Raw genomic sequence first — 25,257 nt, forward strand, 5'->3', positions numbered from 1 at the left:
GTTGACAGTATTTGGCTTTAATCTACATCAGAGGCTAAAAACTGTTACGAGCAAAGCTGCCAACAGAGGGCAGTGTTTACACAGTATAAGCTGCTTCACATCCTTTTGGCAAATTTAAAAATATGCAAGTTTTTGACCAAGACAACACCAATAGCAGTGCACTTCTTTCTGCACCTGCAGAATGTTTTTTCCAAAATAACTATTACACTCAGAGACTCTAATGTCCACTTTAAAAGGCAACAAAAAAAAAAAGTGTTAGCATGTGGTGGGAAGACAAATTAAATGACCAGTGAGAAAAAAAGGGGCTCTAAAACCATGCAGCTGGCCTTACACTGCACTGTTAAGAGGTCCACAACCATCTCGCAACCTGCATACTTACTACTAACAAACCAGCAGGAATCCAAACAACAACATGTAGAGATTAAAAGTGCAAAATTAAATAGAAGAAGAAAATGTAGCTTTGTTCGTATGACGCGTCTTCCTGCTGTTATAACGACACTGAGGTGGACATGCAAGGAAACAGCAGAGGAATTGCAGTGATGCACAGTAGCCTAAAATTCAGTAGGTATTATGAGTCTACATGTTGTAGACCAAACTTGATTTCCTACCCAAGTTTAGTAGATGTGTGTTTCAGAGTAACTTGTAGTGGACATAAAATGTCTGAAATCTCGGTTTGTAATTTCAAGAAAAAAAAAAAAAAAAAAAAAACTGTGCCACATCCAGATGGCCAGTTTTTGAGAGGGGAAAATGCAGCAGAAGATGAAGAGAGACATTTTACTGGCTCTGTCTTTTTCCTTTGGCCTTCAGAGTTTGAAAGACATCAAGCCGCGCTGTCCCACTGCCTATCAAACACCAAAAACACTTCCACGCATTTTTTTACTCTTCCTTCCTTGCTCTTTGACCTTAAAGTTTCAGATACAGTTTTTGCTTGTTTCAGGCTGAAATTAATTTTGCATGGACGGCTGCAGCCTTTCCCAGCTGTCAACGAGTGAGAGGCCATTAAAAATATACTAAATAAAATTATCACTGGCATGAGTAAAATGATGCAGTTATCTGTGCATCAAGGACAAATCTAAAGAGGAAAGATGCCTATAACATACCACAAGAGGGCACTCACATCATGCGAGCTGCACCTGAGCCTGCAATAAATCAAACTGTTACATTTTTAATTCCCCTTAATGTCATGCTGTAATGGTGATGTAGATCATCATCCAACAGTGTGTGAGTACTGAGCCTCTGCAGCAATTGTCCGTGACATGTACTGCGGCCGATTTGTGATCCCCGCGCCCACTGCAGGCTGGCTGAAAGTGGGGAGACAGCGGGGGTCTGCGGCAGTAGTGAGGCAGCAGACAGCATGGCCGACTGACCTACAAACAGCAGAGGAAAGGAGCAGAGGGTGACCTTCACTCTGCTGCACTCGTCTGGTGTCAACTTTCAGTTACTCTCTGAGTACACTGAAGATTTTTATTGGTTTCTGTGAGTTATATTTCCTTCACTTACATTTTCTCTGAGACAAAAACATTAATGAAGAATCATATAATCCCTGTATTTTCTGCACAGTCAAGAAAAAGCGCAAAGTAAGTGTTCACTTCCAGTCTTGATCTCTTATTGATTTTTAGTTAAAATGATGGTGCTTTTAGATGAATATTTAGAAGAGATGGACACGTGTAATTAATGGGCTGACAATGGACGCTGCCTTGTCTGGCTGCTGCTTTTATTTCTTATTGTTTGTCCCAGACGTCTCTCCCTTTTTTCTGCACGCTCTGCGAGCCCTGCAGCTCATTGTGCAAGGAAATCAATAAAATCCATCAAGCCAAACCTGTCTGTTCATACCGCACATCCTTGACACAGAATCTTATACAAACACACACACAGATTTCCAAATGAGAGCGCACAAAACCCACATGCACAGTTTACATACACACCTCTCCACTAAATCCCATTCTCTTCTGACTCTGCTGCTCTTTCACTCCATTATTAATCCCACTTACCCACTCCAACCTCACTGCATGCCCTCACTCTCTCTCTCACACACACACACACACACACACACACACAGTGAGTGGATGAAAACCTTACAATAAAAGCCCTGCCCAATTTCAAAAACCAGACATGGTTAAAGCCAACAAGAGTCTAACAAGAGCTGTTTTCTCCAGATATAATGATGTTCAATCATCTATCTTCACCTCCTGAGTACATGAACACACACACACACACACACACACACACATCATGAAGAAACAAAATACTGACAATTTCACCTGCAGGCAAACCCCCCCCCCCCCCCCCCCCCCCCAATTCTATAAAGTCCCCAAACCCCAGCGTGGACTCTGGACCTTTCTGATCCCTCCTCCTGATGCCACAGGCTTTTATGAGCAACAACAAGCCTAAGGGCTCAGATAAAGCCTGGCAGTTGTCTCTTGTCTACAGGTCCTTTTATTCTGTTGGCCTGTGCTGGATGTGCTTCCTCCTCTTTTGTCTGCGTTCAATAGGTCTCTTTATCTAATGTAGTTTTCTTTCAATTCACTACAACTCCTACATTTTTTTCCCCCTCTAATAGGATACAAACTAAAAATAACAACAGTTTGTATTATTTCATATGTGGAATCCAGGATTCATGTGTGTTGTAGTTGGCCAGAAAAAAAAAATGGGGGGATTGTCTATATGGTGAAAAGGCTACATGTTTATGGTTGTACCCACACAGTCACACTCACATGTGGGGTAAGCAGATGGCTGTCCCCACAAACTTTAAAATCAGAAAGATGTGGTGGAAAAGACGGGCTTTCCAAAATTATTCGATCATTCAGCACCTTTCTGGGCTTATATAAATGCGGAGATTATGATGTCTCTTCAAACAGTGCTGTGATGTACCAACGACACTGAAGAGACTACAGGAGGAAGAGACAAAACTCAATGAGAAGCTCTAAAGAGTTGAGGTCAAGTTGATGTTACAGGCATACAGCAGTGGCTCAATTATTCCATTTTTCCAGAGTCAAAAGAAAAAAAAAAAAAAAAAAAAAAAAAACTATAAAGGTAACTAATTACACTCAATTCCAGCTTCATGTTTTTATACTTGGACTCTAGGAGAAAAGCTTTGCATGATTAACCTATACTGGGCCTTGGTGCAGCCTTTCAGTTTATCCTTGGTCTGTTTCTAACTTTCTCCTGATGGGCTGCACCTCACAGACAGAAGGTCTGAACCGCAGGTAGGGCTGCTTTGCTCAAAAGCCAGAGCTATGGTTCTGAGATGATCATATTAAGGATGTCTGCATTCAGTGATATCATACAGTGAGAACAGAGAGCTGATGGAAGAGAGCCTGGCTCACAGGGATTACTTGTACATACACTGACCTCCTTATTTGAATCTGTGGCCATTGTTGTAACAGTATGTGACAGACAAGGAAAATCACAACAGGGACACTTTAAGTAAAATGAGAAATACGCTTTGTATCTTGTTTTTTTAAGCTACAGCCATTTCCAAATGTGGGAACCAAATTAAAAAGAAATACAGAAAAAAATCTTTAACTGACCAAAATCAATTCAAGAATTTCTTCCTGGATTAGATTTAGATGAACCTTATGAATCCTGAGGTTTACACTGCTTCGATAACTGTACTGCAAACTTTAGGTGGGAAATCAGTTTTCTACATTTCTGGTTACAACAGAAATAAATTAAGTCAGTAATGGTAGATTGCAGCCTGGCATAGTAATAATAATGAGGTTAAGTAGGTCATAGCTGCATAGATGTCACATACACGTACATGTTATAGTCTAAATCTAACATTAATGAGCTCTCCCATGCTTATATACATAAACCAGATGAGCATAGAAACACCCATGCAGGCAGAATTAGGTATTTGACCATGAACTTCTGCAACGTAACCACACATGTGCTTGAGGGGGTCTGCCTGTTGATGATTTCGAGCAGCGTGAACATGGATGATGGCAGTTGGAAAAAATTAGGCCAATCATTCTGCTCAGCTGCTTTTTTGCTGAAAAGGAGAAACAGAGTCTGATAAACAGCCCTCATCCTACAGCCTCTGCTCCACCTGCATTTATGCATTTGATTGAGTTCATCAGCACTGCAGCATCATTTCCAGACCTCGCTCTGTGATGCTTTCATGTCCATTTAACTCCAACTCTGTCCTTATCCAGACCCGTCTGCGGTACAGTGTGCGTGCACAATCCTGCCCTGGCGACTGTTGCCTGGCTACAGCATGTTAGAAACCACATAAACATCTCCCCAGAGATCGGAATAAGTACACATAATGGAACGGGGCTGCAGGGAAAGAGAAGCCAGTCAGGAGAGGGACAGAAGTGGTGCATTATTGAGGAGAGGGTTTGGAAACATCCACCAGCAGAAATGTGCTCCTCAGTGCTGAGGAGGTAACCTGCTTTCAAATGTAATCCTGATCCCAATAATCCCCCGTTACCCATCTCTAATGTCCCCTAAAAAATCTGTTCAAACTCACCGGAACAACCACATCATCATAGAAACTCCAAGCTAGTGCCCACCGCATGGTCCGGCCCTGGCAGAACTCAGTGTGGGTCACTTTAGGTACCTGAGCCAGAGGAAAATGGGAAACAGTCAGGTGTTAACAGTACACACAATGGAAACAATACCTGCAGTGTTCCAGTGACCAGATAAACAATAACAAAAAAATAAATACATTTAAAAAATAAATTACAGCACAGAAACTGATCACATTTACAGTATTATGTCTGACTAGAGCTGTAGTTGTCAGTTATTTTAGTAATCGAGTATTCTATCAATTATTCTGATTAATCGACTAATCGGAGAAGAAATATATTTGCCTTATTAATGAGCAATAAAATAATCAAAAGAGGAAAAAACACAGGTCTTTTAAAATAAACTGTTCACTGGTTTCCATTTTAGAAATTGTAGTGTTTTTAACAGTTTAACTACATCTGTCAAAAAAAATAAACTCTTTCAATGTACTTATGTGCCATATTAAAATCATATTTTTTAAAGAAAACATTTTCTTAAATGCAAAAAATAATAATAATGAGGTACATTTGGAGTGTGAATATGTATGTCTTTCTGTGTGTGTGTGTGTGTGTTGAAGTGTGCTAGTGAATGAGTCAGTATGTGTGACTGTAAGCCTTTAAAGGAGCATGAAGAAAAGCGAGCATATCAACATTCTCAGAACTGAGGTGTGTCCTGTGCTTTGATACATTTCCTGCTGCAGAAAACAGGCCTTCTGATGGTGTACATGTTAAAAATTAATGTTAATAATTAATCCATCCATTTCCAGGGCTGGGACATGGCGGCAGCAGCCTAAGCAGAGAAACCCAGACCTCCCTCTACCCAGCCACCTCGTCCAGCTTATCTGGGGGGAACATTGAGGCGTTCCCAGGTCAGCCGAGATATGTAATCTCTCCAACGTGTCTTGGGTCTGCCCCAGAGCCTCCTCCCGGTAGCACATGCCCAGAACACCTCACCCAGGAGGTGCCCAGGGTTAATTAACATTAATAATGATTCCGTGTCCAACCCAACAGCCTCACATGTGTATGTTTGTACTGGCTTTTATTTTTATATTTTTGAATATTAGTATTTTATTTATATTTTATATGAATCTAAATCTGCAAAATAATGTTTCTAAAGCCTTGAAATACATATGGTCTTGTACACCCGATGTTCCCTTTTAGACACGCTCTGCTTGCAGGTATCGCTGCCATATAAAGGATGGCTGCCGTCAGCCTTCAGCAAGCTGCCTGATGTAAACATCATATCTGACTAAGCTAACAGTTCATCTGTAGCTTAGCTGTTGATTTTCACTATGGAAAACAAACAGCGATGGATGGGAGCAGCTACAAAGTTCTCTCTTCTTCACATTGAAGCTTGTTGATCAGGTAGTTTGATGAAGGACTCCTCCAGCTGTTTCCAAGTAAAGGTTTTAATGGTGATTACAGGAAAAAGCACTGCTGTTTTGGACACTAGAAAAACATCTTCTTTCACTACACCTGAGCTCACTGTCTCACTAACGGCTCCACCTTTTTGCCCTTTGCCATGTGTGTGCAAACAGACTCTAGCTCCACGTTAAGCTTTAATCGTCACTGCTGCCGTGGTGTTATCAGTCCTTTTGTTGAAATATTGTGGCGTACACGGCCTTAATATTGTAATACTTTTTTATTCACACTCTTGCTCTTAAATACGTTACTACTGCAGGTCTAGTTTTTTGTCTCAAATGTGGGTGAAATGCTGGCGCTTACATTATGACACCTGAGCGCTACAGATTCCTGAATTAAACAAAGCACTGAAGCAAAAAAAAAAAAATTGTGTTGAGGATTCTTTATAATTGAGTTATTACTCAATTAATTATTGCTGAAGCGTGAATCTTCTTATGGGAAGTCCAAAATTTAAAACCTTCCATCATATTTTTCAAAGTTGACCAGTGGGCCAAATTTGAGTCTTTGCTGGGCCGATTGTGGCCCGCAGGCTTTACGTTTGACACCCTTGATTTATTTCATTCGTATTTATCTGGGCAGTTTTCATTCATATAACAGCAAGTTGCTACATTTTGTGTACTGTGCACACTTATGGTACTCTGTTGCATCCAGAATACAAAGCATACCCGGTTACGGAAAGGCGTTCAGCACAAAAATGCAGCACACCACCAGTTGCTAGGTCGAATTGAGGGCAGATCACCACCCTGGAGTGAGTTTGGAATCATACAATTGTTTCGGTCCACACATGAGTGCGATTAGGGTGACAGAAGAAAATTAACAATTTAAACAGATTAAACAGTGCAGGTGTGAAACCACCATTAGAACTTCTGATGATCATTTAAGGTCCGTTTATATAGTGAAATACAGAAAAATCCAAACTTCATAAACGTTTTTCTGCGACTGCGACTTGTAATTTTATACCTACTGTAAAACAGATATCTGTCTCACAGTCAGTATTCAGTTATTGTATCTAAATAAGAGCCTTCCCACATTACCCAATCAATGTTTATAATAAAACCACATAAAACCTTTGCAATGAAAACATCTGGAGGCTCTGTACTGATTGTCAGCTGTGACTGACAGTGAGTTGTGTGTGCAGTCTCCATGATTAAAACTAGCAATTTAGGAATTTACGCTATCTAGAAAGCATTGACTGAATCTGACAGTGTGATGTTTTCCCAGTGTGACCTTTGGCTTCATGTCTCTTACTGCATGTGAGAACATAAGGAGGATGGTGTTGCTCAGGGTTTTCTCAGCAAATAGAAGGAGGAAGTCATCCATCTTGTATGTCAGAGGTCAGACAGCTCTGAGAATGAGATGAGTTTTTATGTGTAACCGAGAGTCACATTTCCTAAATTAAAAACACAAAGAAAACCGAAGATACGCTGGAAAATGAATTAAGTAAATGGTGATAAAAGCATTAGCATATTAACTAGCGCAGGCTTCTTTTTACACACACTTCAGAATAAGACCTCCTTCCTGGATGTTAGCCAATGCTCCACTCTCTCTGATGAATGGCGACAGCGGCATCAAACCCCTGGAGGAGGGTGTAGGGGTGGCAGGTGTGGTGGTGGTGGTGGTGGGGGGGGTCTTTGAGTCTGGCGTAGTACCGGAGGCCCACAGCAGTCAGGAGTCATGTGCCGGGCTATTAGTCAGGCTAATGACGCTAATGCGTGTTAGCTACTGAGAGACGCGTGATTCAGTCATGCACAGCAAACAGGAATCAGCTCATTCATGGCTCGTTTATGAGCGTGCTCAGCTGGTGCTGCTGACCACCTCCTTCAAACATAAATACACAGGAGAAAGGTAGCTTGAGAGACGGGGGTGGGGCAAAGATCGTTTTTAACAAGCAGCATGTTCCTGCATGAACAAACCGAGATCAAAGCTGTGCCTGCTTTGTAACTCTCACTGATTACCGTGTTTGTGCATGTATTCGTGGGTTTCTCTTTGTTCGGGGTCTCACTGGCTACTCACCCCTTGCTTCCTCAGCTCCTCTTTCAAAGGTGCTAGGCTGCACTTCTTCCCCAACATGCAGCTGTACCACCTGCAGAAAAGAAGAATCCATATTAGCCAAGCAGTGCGAGTTGGTGTGTTGGTGCACAGGCCGACGGCCTGGGTGTGAACCACTGAGCAGTGATCAGATGAGGAGAGGTGGGCTCCGGGGAGCGACACAAAGTAAAACATGAGAGGCAGAAAAACATCCGGGTGTGAACACTTCTGCAGCAGAGGAAAAACGGTTTTGAAGTCGTCCCGTGGTGGACGCCTGATCAATAATCACTGCTGTGTGATAAAGACATGAGGTTAGACTTGATCAATGAGCAGCAGAGTCCAGCTGAGGCAGACGGAGGAAAGAAACACATTAGGAAGTTAGCCTGGACGGAGAGCTGGTGTAGATGTTTTTATTAAAGCTGATCATCTGGGTTTTATTTAGTCATCACGACTCTTAGAAACTACATGTTAAGTGTGTGAATATTCAAAAATTACAAAAATCTTGTTCCTTCACTTTTATGCTGAAGTTCAGTTATTCAAGTGTTTTCGTTTTCCAGTGGGCAATTAAGAGAAGCTCCAAATTGATCAAAGTGATCAAAATATGGATTGCGTCGTCTAAGTTGCCCTTTGTCCTGTTTTTTTCAGGACTCTGCAATCCTGTGAAAAACTAAATACACCCCCATGGGTCTTGTAGAACCACTTTATTAGTCTCACACAGGAATTTTGTCCCACTCTTTTTACAGGGTTGCTTCAGTTCATTGAGGTTTGTGAGCATTTATTTATACACCGGTATCTTTAGGTCCATTTCAATCAGGCTGAGGTCTGGACTATGACTGGGCCACTGCACCTCAACTCTTATCTTTTTCAGCCATTCTGTTGTAGATTTGCTGCTGTGCTTGGGATCATTATACTGTTGCATGACCAAGTATCAAGCTTTAGCTGTCAGACAGATGGCCTCACATGTGACTCTGGAATACTTTGGTATACAGAGGAGTTCATGGTCGACTCAGTGAACGCAAGGTGCCCAGGACCTGTGGGTGCAAAACAAGTCATCAGCCCCTACCCCACTGTGCTTGACAGTTGGTATGAAGTGTTTGTGCTGATATGCTGTGTTTAGTTTCACTAAACTTGGCACTGTGCATTATGACCAAACATCCACTTTTGTCTTGCCTGTCCAAAGGACATTGTTCAGAAGCTGTAATGCCATGTTCTTTTATGCTTTCCCCTGGCAACACTTCCATGCAAGCCATACCTCTTCAGTGTTTTTCTAATTGTATTGTCATAAACTTTAACATTTAACTGAGCCCTGTAGAGTCTGAGATGGAGCTTTTTTTTTTTTTTTAAGTTTCCCCTAACATTGCACAGTCTGACCTTGGGGGTGAATTTGCTGGGACATCCACTCCTTGGACGACTGTGTTGTTATGTTAAGACACACCAGACCAGCAAACTCCCAAATGCTTTTATAGAGGTTCTCACACTTGCTGATGACCAGAGGTGGCAAAAGTACTGACATTCTATACTTAAGTAGAAGTACAAGTACTTGTGTTAAAAAATACTTTGGTAAAAGTTGAAGTACTGGTTCAATTTCTTTACTTAAGTAAAAGTAAAAAAGTACAGGCTCTGAAATGTACTCAAAGTAAGAAAGTAAAAGTAGCTTATTGGAGGACGTTTCTACCTGCTATTTTTCTGTAAGCTAACTGAACCTCATTATATTTTATATTATTGTAATAATATAAAAGGTATTAGGTACTAAACTGCAGTATTTTCATACAATCGTTGAATAACACAAAGTCAGCATACTTGTTTTGCAGTCCTTACCTTTAAATCTAACCTCTCTTCTTCCTCTCCTGTCCTCTTTCTCCATCTCTGACTGAACTTCTCTCTCTTTTCTCTCCCTGAAATACAGCAGCTCTTCTTTTAGCTAGCAGACACACTGTGTGACAAACTGCACACACTTTGTGTCTTTGCAGATATTTGTTGAGCATTTAGAAACGTTGCATTTACCTGCCACACGTTACTCCCTTTATGCTCGCTCCTCTTCAGTAGCGCTAGCTAAGCTGTTCATGTCCCGCGAGAGCAACTTACGGACTCGGTCCGGCCCGCTGTAACTCCTGATTATAGCGCTATAAATGAGACATTAATTGAATGGGTTTGTGTATTTAATCCCTGTGTACGTGATAAGTCCGGTGATGGAGGATACGCCAGTACGATTGTCTCTTTTATGTTATTATTCCTCCATTTAGATCGTTTGATGTTTGACGGAAATGCAGACTTTTCTCAGACGTGTTAAACCTAAAGTAACGAGTCTGTTTGAAAATGTAAGAAGTAGAAAGTACAGATACTTGTGTAAAAATGTAGGGAGTAAAAGTAAAAAGTACTCAGAAAAATAAATACTCAAGTAAAGTACAGATACCTGAAGTACAGTAACGAAGTATTTGTACTTCGTTACTTCCCACCTCTGCTGATGACCAGTTAATCAAGTGCATTTCCTTAGCAGCATCTGGCTGCTACTTACCCTCTAAAGTCCTGTAGAACCAGTAAGGGTGGACTTTTTATTCACAGGACTGTGAAGACTCCCTTTTTCACAACTGTATATTCCTGTGTTAAATCTATGCAGTAGGCATAATGTAACTGCAAACCCTTTTGAAACCCTATACTGTAGCCTGACACCTCATTAGAAATGTAACTACACATAGTTGTCCATGAACCCACATCGGAGTTAATCCTGGCAAAGTTGTCGCCCACTTGCATAGGCTATGTCATAGGTTCTACATAGATTCACGACAAAATCATAAATTAACTATAAGAAATATCAGAAAAATTTGCAATTTTCTAGCTGAAGTACACCCTGAAAAATTCATCCACGCCTTCATCTCATCATGTTTGGACTGCTCAGGGCTCAGCCAAAAGTCCATCTTCCATCTCCATCTTCATTAAAAATATAAGCTACCAGAATTTTATTAAAAACAAAAGCACAACACTCACAACCATACTACATTACACTCCCAGCCCATCTCATAATAAATGCTAAAACTTTTTATTTGTACTCTACTACTTCTTTAATTAGCGCAATAATAAAAAACTAATAAAGCTGCAAGCAAAAAATAAACAAATCCAATAAAAAGAAATTACTCAATAATACAGAAAGCATGGTGACCACTTTTAGTAAAAACATACATACATGCTTTGTAATGTTCTTTTTTTTTTGTTTAAAGAAGCTCTGAATTCACTGTGTCCTTGTTCTCAAACCAAACCTATGTCCTTACTGTAGACAGCTAAAAAGCCTCTGTGACACCCAAACAAAATGACATCCTACACATTATTTAACTTGTGACTGACAGTCAGTAAGGACACGGGTGTGTAATCAGGTTAAAGCAGTAATAGGGTAGCCAGGGCTGAAGGGGTATTGAAACCAGCATGTCAGCCTCAGGTGACACAATGAAATATGTAACAGTTCTAATATTCACAGATGTTCACCACTTTTCGGCACAGTGGGGAGGAACGCCCAGAAGAGATCCCCCAAATACTCCACCAGCAGCTTCTTCAAGAAGTGTGCAGCTGCATCAGCCTCCACATTCAGCCTTTTCGCCTCTGAAGCACCGGCACATGATTACAGTCTTATTACGAGAGATGGTAATTTTCATATCAATAGCATGATGAATGAGGAGCATTACCTCGAATCTAACTGCAGTTTTGGATATGTGGCTGAAAGTTAAACTTGCCTTATCTGACAGTAATTACCCTCTAGTGGAAAGAAGGGAAAGGGGAGCAGAGTAGGGTGTCTCAAAGGGCCAATCGGAAAAGGTTGGCAGCGTTTCCATGGACACCTGAAGGTTCTGGTGTCCCAGCATGGTTTTTGGAGTGACAGTTAGCTCCAGTTGGTTTGGCTGGAGCCTCAAACACGTGAAATGAGACCGGGCTTGCTCTGAATTTTAGTGTAACACAGCCACACAAGAGCAGGCAGGTGTTAACATCAGTCCTACTCAGAGTGCTCATCTTTCCACTATGCAAACACACACACACACACGCACACTACACTCCCTGTAGCAGGTGTGGCACATCTAATCAGTTTTAATAGCACCACTCTGCAGCTCCCTCTGCCCGGGTCTCACTCGGCTGCCCCGGTGACAGCCCCGTAACGAGGGAGGGTAAAGTGACGGCCGCCTGAGACACCCCCACCCATCTATCCAACCCCCCTCACCCCCACCCTCCCAAACACAGCTGTTCCCTGTGGGCTCCCGGATACAGCACAAAGTCAGTGTGTGCCAAAATCATTAAAGCAACTGTGGGTGACAGCTCCATCAATGTGCAGCAGCCCATCTGCCCATTTCACCACTCAGTCTCCCCTTCACAACAGCCATTTAAAGCTCTCCAAGCCTCTCCAGAACAACTGTAAGTGCAGCACTCATCTACATCCACCCGCCCATTTACATATGTCGCTGTGTCATAATGAAGTTTATTAAGTGGCTACGACTTTGTTTTACACACACAAATACACATGCAACATTAAATTTAAAAAAACAAAAAAAACAAAAACAAAAAGAAAAAACTGTCTCTCGCTTTCCTCACCGAAGGCGTTTCTTGAGCTGCAGGCTGTCATGAATGATCCTCTTGACAAACTCCAGTTCTCCTCCCTCTGCCATGATCTCTGTCACCCCGCCCGTGTTCACAGAACTGGGAGGAGGCCGCCGCGAGTTCCTGGAGTTTACCCCCTGGAGAGGGGTTTAAGACAGACAGCGATTACAATAAGATCCCATTAGATGCCTGTTACTATCACGTACACAAACTGTGTTTGCTGCTGGACTTGTTTCGGTCAGTGAACGAGTTCATTTAGTGAGTGAGTCAGAAATGTCAAGGTCAAAGCAGATAGCCCTATAGAATTTAAATTTTCAGTCAAATGGCTTCAGTAAGAAATTTAAAAGGTTAAAAGCAGAGAACCGTTTACCTTTGCTTCTAGCTGGTTGGCAAAAAAAGGAGGGTTGCACATGCAGAAGTCATACACCATTTCTGTTTCTTCTTTCAAGGCATCCATCAATAAAGTCTTCTGAGGGACTTTGACAACTGGGGAAGGTTAAAAAAAATATATAAACAGTGATTTGAAACAAGAGTGAAAAAAAGTTGAATGAAATTTATGACTGTCGATCCAAAATGGGGCTCCTGGGTCACTGTGTGCTGCACTTATGACAGCCAGTTCAGAGATTTGCTGAGCACAGACAAGTTTAGTCTCAGGCTAAATATGAGAAATTTATGACCAAACTCTTACAGCAAGACTCCTATCTTATGTGTGACTAAGAGTCACAAAAAGAAAAATACATCCATCTATTTTCTTCCGCTTAACCAATTCAGGGTCGCGGGGTTGCTGGAGCCTATCCCAGCTGTCATAGGGCGAGAGGCAGGGAACATATGGCCATTTTATTTATTTAAAATACAGTTGTACAATGTTTCAGTACATTTATCATGTTCAGCATCTGACAGAAAATAAATATTTAAACCAAAGTTAACCTTCTCCTTTCATATTTCTCAGGAATAAAAAGGAACCTTTAAGCTTGACAGAAATACTGATTTGACTGATATCGTGATATATATCGATATCGACTGATGTGGAAAAAAAAAAAAAAAAAAAAGATCGTGATAGGATTTGTGTTTTTCCATTTCGCCCAGAACTTTGTTATAATTATCACATAAATTCTTGATTTATGGCCAGAAATGTAGGGTCACACAGCTCTAAAGTCATCCTTCAGTCATTTGGGCAAAATTTTTAAAAAGATTCTCAATATCATGTTTGTGGTGGCTAACTACTTCCTGTTCTACTATTAATTTACATATTAGTAATCACATTACCCTGTAATTAATCCTCAGTGGCTGCACTTCACACATAAAACACCATCTCTGCTGAGACAGTATACAAATAAGTCAACTACTGTTTCAGTGTAAATGGACTAGTTCTTATATAGCGCTTTTCTACTCAATTGGAGCACTCAAAGAACTTTACAGAACACACATTAGTGGCCTAATGCCTGGTTATGAAGTAACCTTCATGTTGAGTGAACCAAACATACCTTTCACCAGGTCAGACAGGTTGTTCTGCTCCACATTTTTGGTAGCATAGTCAAAGCAGATGTCGTCCACCTCTGTGGCAAGGAAGTACCAGCCGTTCATTGTGGCTCCCAGCAAGGGGTAGATACAGGATGCCCCGGTGCCTGATGAAACACACACACACACACACACACCCACATGTTACTGGCAGCCTGACAGTGATGTATGTGTTCACGATGATGATTGATCACAGCCGTCATTGAACAATATGAAAATGCGCCGCAGTGTTTCTGTTGTCTTGAAGGAAGGAGATCCCAATGTGTGACATGATGCGTTTCTAAAGAATTATTTTTGACTTGGTGGACATAATGGTCAATAAATGTCAGTTCCAGCAGCTATTATTAAATTATTCCGATCTAACAAGGACCAAAGCTGCATAATTCAGTCTAGATGGCCTCCACCAGTGAAGGAAACACCCAGTGGTGATCCATCAGTGAGCGGACAGCTTCAGTGGGCTCACATAAAGGTTCAGGGTCACCAATCAGTGACCTGGGAAACTACAGAGGAACAGCACACCTGCAGGAAAACACATTTAAAGTCAGACCTTGTTTTCTCTGATCGACAGAATAAAAAACAAGTAGTGACATGTGACTGTGGATTGGGCTGGCAAGTGCTGGGAAAACTGGGAATGACTGGGCTCATTTGCTGGAAGCACCAACTGACATTTAAGGGCTATGCTGAGCTGCGAGCCACGTCAAGAAAACCAGAGCAGTGGCATTAACATTTAAATCCCCCCCCCCCCCGCCTGTGGTCATTAATGTTTGAAGATGTGCTGTTGGTTTTTGCTGCAGCATTTTAAGGAAATGCCCGCTAATTTTACACAGACTAAATTTACAGATACTGTGGAAAATTAAAGCACATGTGCAATAGAGTGAAGTCTGACACCACTGGGACAAGTCAGGTGACCTTACATCTGATCATCTGACAATGAGTCACTGAAGTGCAAATGATCATGTTTGGAATAAGGTTAATGGCACTTTTTTAGTCTCATCAACTGCTCAAAGGGGTTTATCCATCAATTAACCAAGTTCTTTAACTATAAAGACTATACTCATGCAAACTGTAGCCTCAATTTCCTGTTGCAAGCTGGCAAGTAAGAATTACTGCTGCAGATGTGTTAGCCACTGTTCACTGCACAAAAATACAACCTAATGATGACAACAGGACAATTACAATACAAAATAAAGCTTATAATGTTCAAAACAATACATATCCACATGACATGACATGTTCATTGGGATTGCTACATTGTAAAAAGCTATGAAAAGCTGACTTTAGAAATTTATGGCAGAAACATTTTTATGATTAAACTATCACAGTGTATAAATGTAGAGCTGGGGTCCCTTGAAGGTGAAATCTGCGGTTATATACACTTCGAAAAATGTGAAGGTGACAAAAAGTGTACTGAGAAAACACACACACACAAAATGTGAATTTAGCTCCTGAGACATGTAACTGGTGAACTTAAATATTTAATCACAAATGTTGCTGAGCTTAATTTAACCAATACTGTAAGTATAATGAGTAATAAATTACACAGTAAATCACTCCAGGAATGAACACACAGTCATATCTGCTCAGTTACCACACTATAACATCACAATTGTACCAAAGGTGACTCAAATTGTGGCAGCTGTACCAATGTCGATGCCCCTGCGTGGCTGCTTCTGGCCATCAGTGAGGTCCTCCACCCAATGGATGTAGTTGAGGCGCAAAGGGACAGTGGGTATGAGTCGCTCCAGAGGGATCTCGATGGTCAAACCAAAGTCCTCCTTTAATAGGGTGCAGGTCAGTGCTCGCACTGCCTCCGGCTCTTTGAAATTCACTCTAAAGAAAAACAAATGTGGCCAAATGAGTAAAACATTTTAAACTCAAAGGGGACCTGTGGGAAAAAACATGGGTCTTGTCATCTGTTACTACGGCTACCAGAAATGCTCCAGAAATCTGCCATCATCACAAAAACACAAACAGTAGGAAACAGATGGGTTTTTAGAGATCAGCTTAGCTGAGATAACTTAAATCATGATTGTGAATAATTACAAGTCCTGCAGATTGACGCTGAACGAGGACACCGTCTGATGGGTGGAAGTGTGAACTCAAGTACTGAAAGCTGGCAGTGAATGTTGGGGGTTTATCAGAAAATTCATTATTTCAGTTAAAATTCTGAAAACTTTCAACAATTTTTAAAGTCTCTAAAAATTGTCATTAAATATTTTAAGAATTTGGACTGAAAACAGGTTTGTAAAGTAAAAGTACAAAGTTTCACATCACAAGGTCCACATATTCTTGTGAACCAAAAGCTCAGACTTGATACAGATGTTTTTTCCTGCTCTTGGCTCATTATGACGTCACAGCCCAAAAACAGCCTGCCTAAAATGAGAGTCCACAGAGAAGAGAATGTGGCAACCAGAGACAATGGAAACTGAATCACATTTGGCACCTTGAAGCGAAGTTGGAGGGGCCTGAGGTCTCAACTTTGAAGCGGGTGACTGAAGCATTGTCTCATGAAAGCAAAGGATAATGCTGATTGGCATATACCAGGGTGGTAAATATACATTACCGAGACCACTGGAGACAAGAATTTCCTCTTATCACCCACCATCAGCTACAAAACGATGCACAATGATCAAATCACATCCACTGTGTGGGCATCCATTTAAGCAGAATACATAGTACTACAATTTTGCAGCACTATGTATACTTGGGTAAATTAAGACTACAGAATTTTGCTCCAAAGAAACCAACAGCCTGTAGCCAAACAGTGATGGCACTATGGGTAGGGGTGGGAAGTGGACTAGGGTTTAATCCCGGGATCCGGGATTCCCGGGAAATGCGATCAGAACCATTTCCCGTTTCCCGGGAAACGTTAGACGGGAAACCGGGAAAAAAGTCGCGCGCGTCGATTTGACTTTCACAAAGAAAAGAAAGCTTCAGAAAGTTAAATTTAAGGAAATATTGAGAGAAGGGTTCGTTTAATGCGAAAAGCATTTCTCTTCATTTCAGGCACGTTCAGCCTCCGTTTAAGGCTGGCTTCAGCCTTCATCTCAAGCGTTTTAATAGAGGTATTACACAGTTGTGCTTTTTTCCTCTTTAATTTGTTGAAATCGTAGGCAATGTGTTTACCCTAAGGTATTTTGTATTATATAATTTTATATTATTATATATTGTTATATTGCATTATATAGCCTATAAAATATGCCTGCCCTGAACAATAAAGAAATATCTGTTTAACTTCGAGTGTTTCTTTTCCTCGTTTGCAGCCGCTTACTAACAATCATGAATTAGGATACGGGCCTAATGTGTGAAGAAATTATCATGAAATAGATTGCTTTAACATATTTCGCTTTTAAAATGGAGTTGAGTAAAATGTATATTTTTTAGGCTATAAGGATCGGCCAGTTTTTCAAAAGACGATTCACAGCGAACCTACTTTAACCCTCAGACACGGTGTTATAAATTTGCTGTTGCCAGAATGGCAATGACCAAGTCGTAGTGCATTACTCAAGGCCCTGTGTTATGCCATATTATAGTGTAGTACGGTAGTTAACTTTTCAATGACTATTACAGCGTTCCACTGGTGGAGATATAGTGCAACAGATGTCGCCACGACAGCGTGGCTGAGCCATTATCAATGCTGTGGAGATGAACCGTATTGTTTTGCACCAGCAGTTGTAAAATATCTTGGTATAATTCCATGTACAATGGAGGAATATTCGAATTATATTTGTTAAGGGAGTGTTGAGGAACGATACAACACCGCATAGCTCGAGCACTCGAATCTCGAGATGTAGGTTTTATTGCGTTAATCAAGCCGACGTTACCCCCTACTGGGCATAACAGGACATAGCTGGAAAGCTACCTCTACAATATCACAATAGGTTAAGGCCGACACAGGCTACAGAAGGCCTAATTAAAAATAAAAAAATAAATAAACTTTTTCCCGGGATTCCCGGGAAATGGCTCGTCATTTCCCGGGATTTGATTCATGTCATTTTCGGGAAAAATATTAAACCCTAAAGTGGACTTGAACAGGAAGGGAAGTAACAGGAAAGAGAAACCCAAAAAAGTCAAAGTAAAAGCTACAAAACACACATGAGTAACTCTGACTTTAGTGGATAGTCTGCTACGACTTTGATACAGATTACTTTGAATTGTGAATCATGCAAAGCTACTCTAGTGGAGTCAAAGAAAATGATCATTTGAGCCGGAAATGAGCTGAACAGATCTAACTTTCTGCTGCATATTTTTGCCCAGCAACTTCATTTAATTGTAAATAAATGTGGTTAACTGCTCCTGACCTCCTTTTCCCCCTGTTTCAGATAGCTCCTCAACATTTGGTGAGTACAGGATTTTCATAAAAGTGAGAATAGTGACCAAAGCTACAAAAATTAAGCCAAGCTTGAAAGAAGCTACAATTTTCCTCGAAGGATAATTTAAATTTAGCTTCTTGGTGATCCTCTCATTTCACTGCTCAGCCCATCTGACAGCAATTTACCAAACTGCTCTTAATACAGCACTTCATTAACCTTCTGCTGCTCCGGCCTCCTGCAGCTCCCTGCACTGAACCATGTTACTTCACATTTTACACACACACACGCACACACACACGCACGCACAAGAAACAAAAGGGAGATAAGCAGCCCATCAACTCACAATCCCCTGCTGATGACAATGAATTTCACATTTTCAACACAACTCAGACCTCCCACTTTTCATTCCCAGTTCCCAGTCCCAGCCATTCGGCCCTCCCGTCTTCTCCTCTCAGCATGTTTAATGATTTCAGCTGTCACACAAGCAGGCACGGGTGCAGCAGACAAAACGAGTGGGCGAGATAGGTGTAATTAAAGCTTTGCAGAGTTCTTTCGCACCTTGGCAGATGCAATTAGACACATCCTTGTGATGTGAGCGTCTGGCACCTCACAGGTTTGGTGTGAGCATATTCCAGCAGAAGAAAAACATCTAATGCTGGTGGAAGACAGCTCTGCAGCTTCAAGAGCAGACAGCCTCTGATTGTGTTTTCATTGTGAGTGTTTTGAAGAATCAATTACACATAAACAGCTGAAATGTTTTGCATTTCAGTTTTTACCTCCTCACAACAAATAAGACTGCATCCCAGCCTCCAATTTCTTCCCAGCTCACGGGTCAATGTGATGACCAGAAAACCTCCATAATTTTAGATGTTAGTGTGCAGAATGATAATCCTGCAAGGTCCTGATAGTCCTCTGAAGCCAAATGTGAAGATCAAATTTAAGTTTAATCCTTAAGCAATCCTTCCAAAGAAGCCATACTTCTTTAGTCTTTTTCTATTTGTACTGGCATGAACTTTAACATTTAACTGAGGCTTGTAGCATTTGAGATGGAACTCTTGGGATTTTTTGCAGTTTCTCTGACCTTGGGGTGAATTTGCTGGGAAGTCCACTCCTGGGAAGACTGTGCCATTGCGTTTACACACACCTGAATGCTACAGACCATAAAGCTGCCAAAGCATCTCCCTTTATAGGGGTGCTCACACTTGCTGATGGTCAATTAATCAAGTGCATCTGATTAGCAGCACCTGGAAGATACTTACCCTCTTGATTCCTATGAAAGCAGGAAGAGTGTACTTAGTTTTTCATCAGAATGCATTGAGTCCTGTGAACTTTCTTTTACATATTTTCTTTAAAATCCCAACCTTTGTAATAAAATCATATTTTATTACCTTTCATTTGCTTCCAGCTGGAGATCTTGGTTGTCTGTCTCATTTTCTCCTCAATTCCTGTCATTTCTATACTATCAGTCAGAAAAAAATAAAGGGAGAAAATACCCCTAATATATAACTAAATTTATCTTATTTTACTTTCATTAAGAAACAAACTTGTCTGCCTAATTCTGTTCACTGAACTTTGCTTTTTTCATTCAGGATTGGCAGCAAAGACAAAAGACCTCAGATGAGGAGCAATGCACCAATACAGCCCCACATCAATCTTAGTCAGTGCCTTTTCACCTAATGAACACAAGGTTAATGGTCCAGTTGTGAACAGATGTTGACTTCTTACAGAAAACCTGCTTCTTCTGAGGATCTCCAACACAGCTACAGAAGATCAACCAGTGGAAAAATTTGCACTTTAAAACTGGCCTAAGCTAATGAGGGTGAAGTGATACATCAGCATAACGCTCGCAAGTTCCCAAAATGAAAGCCGGCTTCTCTTGTCCGTCCAGCTCTCAGATATTCTGCCCCCTTTTCATTTTTCCTCTGAGGCATCATTAGATAAGGATCAATATTCAGAGAGGGAGCCTGCACAGGCCAGCCCTCTATTTTTAGCCCTTTATATGTGTGTGTGTATGTGTGTATAATGCAGACCGATCACTCCTATCAGCAGCACTGCAAATGCCACATCTCCATGGCAACCCCACCTACTGAACAGATGAGGAGAGCACGCAAATCCGGCCACGCTGGAGCAATGGCTGATGCCAGAAGCAGCGTGAGCGTGCCCGCGATTTACAGGTTCATCGTTGCGTGCCTACGCCATTAACGTGGTCGACGGGATGCAGCGTGGGACAAATCTGAGCAGAAAAGTTGTGATGTGAAGAGTAGATGATGTTTAATAACAACAGAAAGGAGGACTGAGGAGAAGGAGCCTGGCTGGGTTTCGGTTAAAGTCAAGGTGAACGAGGCGGAGAGGAGGTGGAGAAAGAAAGACATTTTAAATGCTGAAAGGCAGTAAAGTTCTTGGCTCAGATGAGAGTGTGGAGGTGAGGGGGTGTTTACTGCTGAGACAGACAGCAAGCTCTATGATCAGCATGAAAGCACATACAGTAACACACACACAAAAACACACAAACACAGAGGTGACCTTCAAGTGCTTCAATTGGAGTGCACTGGGAAACATTTTGTGCTGATTAGCAGCAACTCCTTTATGTCAGGAGTTTTATTTTTTTGAGTCCTCACAAGAGCAGCAATGACAGCATCACAAGAAACTCGCAGTGAATTTAAAGATAACCTGCTTGTGAATATTCTGAGCTCGTTTTGTTTCATTTTGCAATTCTGCAGATAGTCTGATAGAAAAAAAAGAGATTAAAGAGATGAAAAAAAAACTCATCACCTCCTCAAAGCATCGATTTACCATTGTTAACCATTAACACTTACGTATGTTTAGCAGAGAGCATCCAGAAAGATCTAATTTTTTGGAAAAAGGTAAGTGGAAAGAAGGAGGAGTCTAGGTGCATTTGTCTCCTAGGATTAAGAGTAGGGGGAAAATTTGAAACAACTCAATATATCTGACGAGCCTAACAAGCCATCATTTGTGTTATAGAGTACACTTACAGACTGTATATAAAAGATGCATGTAGTCCATGAGGCATCATCCATTGGTTTGCAGACTCAAGTTTAGCACTTTAGGCTGGTCCTTGTGGCCAGAAGTGGCCATATTAGGGCCATTATGCTCACCGTTCCTTGCGAACGGCGCCATCCAACAACAACAGGCTTTGATGTTGTTTCAGCCACTCTTGCCCCTCTTGATTTTTGTAACCTCGCATTTTTTGCCATTTCCACAAAAGCGCCATACAGCGAGCATAAATGGATGTAACTGTGTCATGACCTCATCACCGGTGCACAAAGCGACTGTTGCGGCAGATATAATGGGGCCCCAAGTAAAGTAACTAGCATACTTGGTTAACAAGCAAGAGTACATCACACACACAGGCACAGATGATTAGTCCTAACAGTCTATTAAAATACTAAAATTTCATTCACCAAAACTGAAGCACAAACCTCTTGGACAGTAAGCCATATTATGTGTCAGATAATTTCATTAAAAACACCACCAACACACTCATAAAATGCAATTTGGTGACTCCAATTAGCACAGGTGAGGCATAGCAGACCACTAGCACCCACCTGTGTCAGTACACCATCAGTAAAAGCAGCCACACCACTAATAATGCAAATATTAAGTTTTAATGCATTTTAAACAGCTGAGATATTAAAAAACAAATAAATTGATGCAAAATTATCAACAGAGGCTGTTTTGTACCAGGCTGTATAAATCCTTTTTAATGCATTTTAAGTTTGCTATTTTACAATGGGGTCCTTTGGGGACTGACTTGCTTTTGGGAGACTTGCATTTTTTCAGCCCTGGTGTTGGTTTAACTTCCACCCCTGGATGTTCCTGTTTTAGCAAGCAACAGTTATGATCTGACCTGTGAAAACTGAGCAGTCTCTGCAGATGTTTTCACCTCCTTTACAGCAGATTCAGTGGGTAAAATATGTAAAACTAAAATTTCTTACCAAACACGGTTAGTTTCCTTAGCGTCTCTCTGATCTGACAGTAAAATGAGTGGTATGGTAAGGACTCTGCTGCAGATCCATGTTGGGTTACATTTATCAATTTGAAATTATCAGAGGTGTTAATTATCTGTTCATTTTCCCCTCTACTGTCAGGAATCTGTTAAATAATACATCTATGAACAAAACTGGTGTGAAATTGAACATTTTTAAATTAAATCTCTCCCATGCTGCTGAATTTTTAATAACCATTCATGCCTTCTAATCCCACCCCTCTATCTGCCTGATCGGAGCGCACTTCCCTCCATCCCCACCAAAATTTAAAATATTTTGGGGTTTTACTTCACTTCCAATCACCACATTTCTGCTGCCGCTGCCTCTGGTCTTAGCTCTCCTCTCTGCCTGCTGCTATCAGTCCGCTCCACTGACGATCCCTTAATGAGGGAAGGCATATCTCCCTGGAGGATTGAGTGAGTGTCTCCCCAAGATTACTCTCATCCCCCAACTCAGTGCTTAAATACTTAAAAACCCAGAAGATGAATTCATTGAAAAGTACAAAACCACACTAATCCCCCCGCTGATGGAGCGACAGGCTTACGGGGAGGAAAAGCCAAATTTCTGCAGAGGACTAACCAGAAATACTGGATCTCTCCTGTTTTCCGAAATTTCCTGCTGCCTTAAAGATGGTTTGAACTTGTCAATGATTCCTACAGAAATTTTAGGTGTTGGGCAGATAAGAAACAAAATATATGATGAAATCATAGGCCATCCTCAAATCTCAACATCACTGATACCGACTGATATATTGTTCACGTGGATCCATTTAATAAACACCATCTTCAGCCATTTTTCTCACATGCACTTTAGCCCTGAACTTTTCTAGGACTCACCCAACAGAGGTGCACATGAAAATGCAAACATGTGACGTAGTAGCATCGAACATCGACTGCCCTTTAACCTGCTAGCTCTCTAGTGCAAAGTCTGTGTGAACCTGGATTGTGCCGATGCGCAAAGAGCACAGCAAACCAGTTCTGTTCACTTCCAACAAAAGCCACTCACTGAGTGTGCTGCCTCTAATAGGCTCCATCCAGGTGGTGAGCAGAGCAGTGTGAATGCATCTGAAATGGGACATTTACCTCTGTGTGACAGGTGCAAAACCTGTGGAAAATGTCACTCCCTCACTAGACAAATATTTTAGCCGCAATCCACAAGGCCTCGTTATAACTCAAAAAAAAAAAGTGTGATTATATGCTATTAACTATAATGCCTCATAGACACATCAGTGCACCACACATGTCCCTTCATTGCAGCTCATCTCCAGGACAACAATTTACTTTGGTTTAATGACCAAATTGTTCTCACTGGTCTATGATGTTTACTCTGCTATGTCCAAATTAACCAATGGAGCTTGTCAACGTGTTAATCTAACGATGTGTGTCCACAGGATGCATCATTTCGACATACACTATTGGATAGTGAGTAGAGTATCTCATAAAATTTATGCCTCCTTTCAGTCTCCATTTGTTTATACACCACTATTACACTTAATCATTAATAATTAAGTGCAATAATATTATTTAACTCTGGCTCTCTCTTTCCACTCAGCTGGCTGCAGCAGAAGGCTGACCCTCCCTGAGCCTGGTTCTGCTGGAGGTTTCTTCCTGATAAAAGGGAGTTTATGCTTGCTCATAGGGGGTCATCTGGTTGCTGGGGTTTTCTTTCTAATATTGTAGGGTCTTCACAATATAAAGCATCTCGAGGTGACTCAAAAGAACAAGCACTATGTAAATAAAATGTAATTGAATATTGTGATTTTCAAAATTTAGTTTTAAAAAAATGTAAACCTTCATATGTTCTACATGAACATCCTATATTCGTGACACCTAAAGTGAAAAATTTCAGTCCTTTCTTTGTTTTAATTTGGATGATTATGGCTTACAGCTCATAAACCAGCATTGCAAATAATTAGAACATTTCATTTAGAATTTGAGTAAATTACTATTTACTAGAGTATACATAAAATGCATCTCTCATTCTAGCTCTGTACACTCAACTGCAATCATGGGTAAGACTGCCACGTGATGATTATAGACACCCTCCACAACAAGGGTAAGCCACAGAGGGTCATTACTGAAAAGACTGGCTGTTCCCAGAGTGCTATATCAAAGCTAATTGATGGAAAGCTGACAGGAAGGGAAATGTGTGGTAGGAACAGGAGCACAAGAAACAGTGGTGACCACAGCCTTGAGAGGACTGCCAAGAAAAGCTGATTTAAGAACCGTGGAGAGCTTCACAAGGTGGACTGAGGCTGGTGTCAGTGCATCAAGAGCCACCACAGGCCTCTGGAAAGGAGCTACAGCTGTCACATTCGTGACTGCTGAACTAGAGAAAACACTGAAGCATCTTACCTAGGCTAAGGAGAAAAAGAAATGGACTGTTGCTCAGTGGGTTTATCTAGTCCAAAGTCAATGCAGCCTTCAAGATTTTAGAGCATTTCATGCTTCCATCTGCTGACAACCTTTATCGAAATGCAGATTACCCTTACCCCCCAGCAGGACTTAGCGCCTGCTCACACTGCCGAAACCACTACCAAATGATTTGCTGATCATGTTATTAATTCTTTTTTAAAATAACAAAAACTAAACTTTTTCACAATATTCACACTTTTTTTAGGATGAGGTATATAAGCAGCTATGCAATGCAGCATTGTGTTTCAAGAGATGGGATGCTGAGCTGTCCAATTCTTATTCACAAAGAATTTAATTCTAGTTTACTTTACACAAATCAGCAGTGTCCAGTGTGACCATAAACAGTATAAAAGATAGATGTACACTATATGGACAGAAGTTTGGGCCACACCTCTTAATCGTTTTCAGTCCCATTGCCATAGATGTTTAACATGAAGCACATACCCATGCAGTCTGCCTTTACAAAGACCAG

At 41.1% G+C, this 25,257-nt stretch overlaps 1 protein-coding gene across 2 annotated transcripts in view; it reads right to left on the reverse strand.

Moving 5' to 3' along the window:
* mettl16 (methyltransferase 16, N6-methyladenosine) overlaps positions 1-25,257 on the reverse strand; it is a 35,220-nt gene that overhangs the window by 1,567 nt on the left and 8,396 nt on the right. For both annotated transcript variants that reach the window (XM_030744435.1, XM_030744434.1), the window contains exons 3-8: positions 15,694-15,881; positions 14,018-14,158; positions 12,904-13,019; positions 12,528-12,670; positions 7,944-8,013; positions 4,472-4,561 (exon numbers count right to left, since the gene is read on the reverse strand). In XM_030744435.1, the coding sequence (XP_030600295.1) occupies positions 4,472-4,561; positions 7,944-8,013; positions 12,528-12,670; positions 12,904-13,019; positions 14,018-14,158; positions 15,694-15,881 (748 nt within the window). The remainder of the gene's footprint in view (positions 1-4,471; positions 4,562-7,943; positions 8,014-12,527; positions 12,671-12,903; positions 13,020-14,017; positions 14,159-15,693; positions 15,882-25,257) is intronic.

This window comes from Archocentrus centrarchus, chromosome 13, assembly GCF_007364275.1.
Source record: "Archocentrus centrarchus isolate MPI-CPG fArcCen1 chromosome 13, fArcCen1, whole genome shotgun sequence".
NCBI classification, from domain to species: Eukaryota; Metazoa; Chordata; class Actinopteri; order Cichliformes; family Cichlidae; genus Archocentrus; species Archocentrus centrarchus.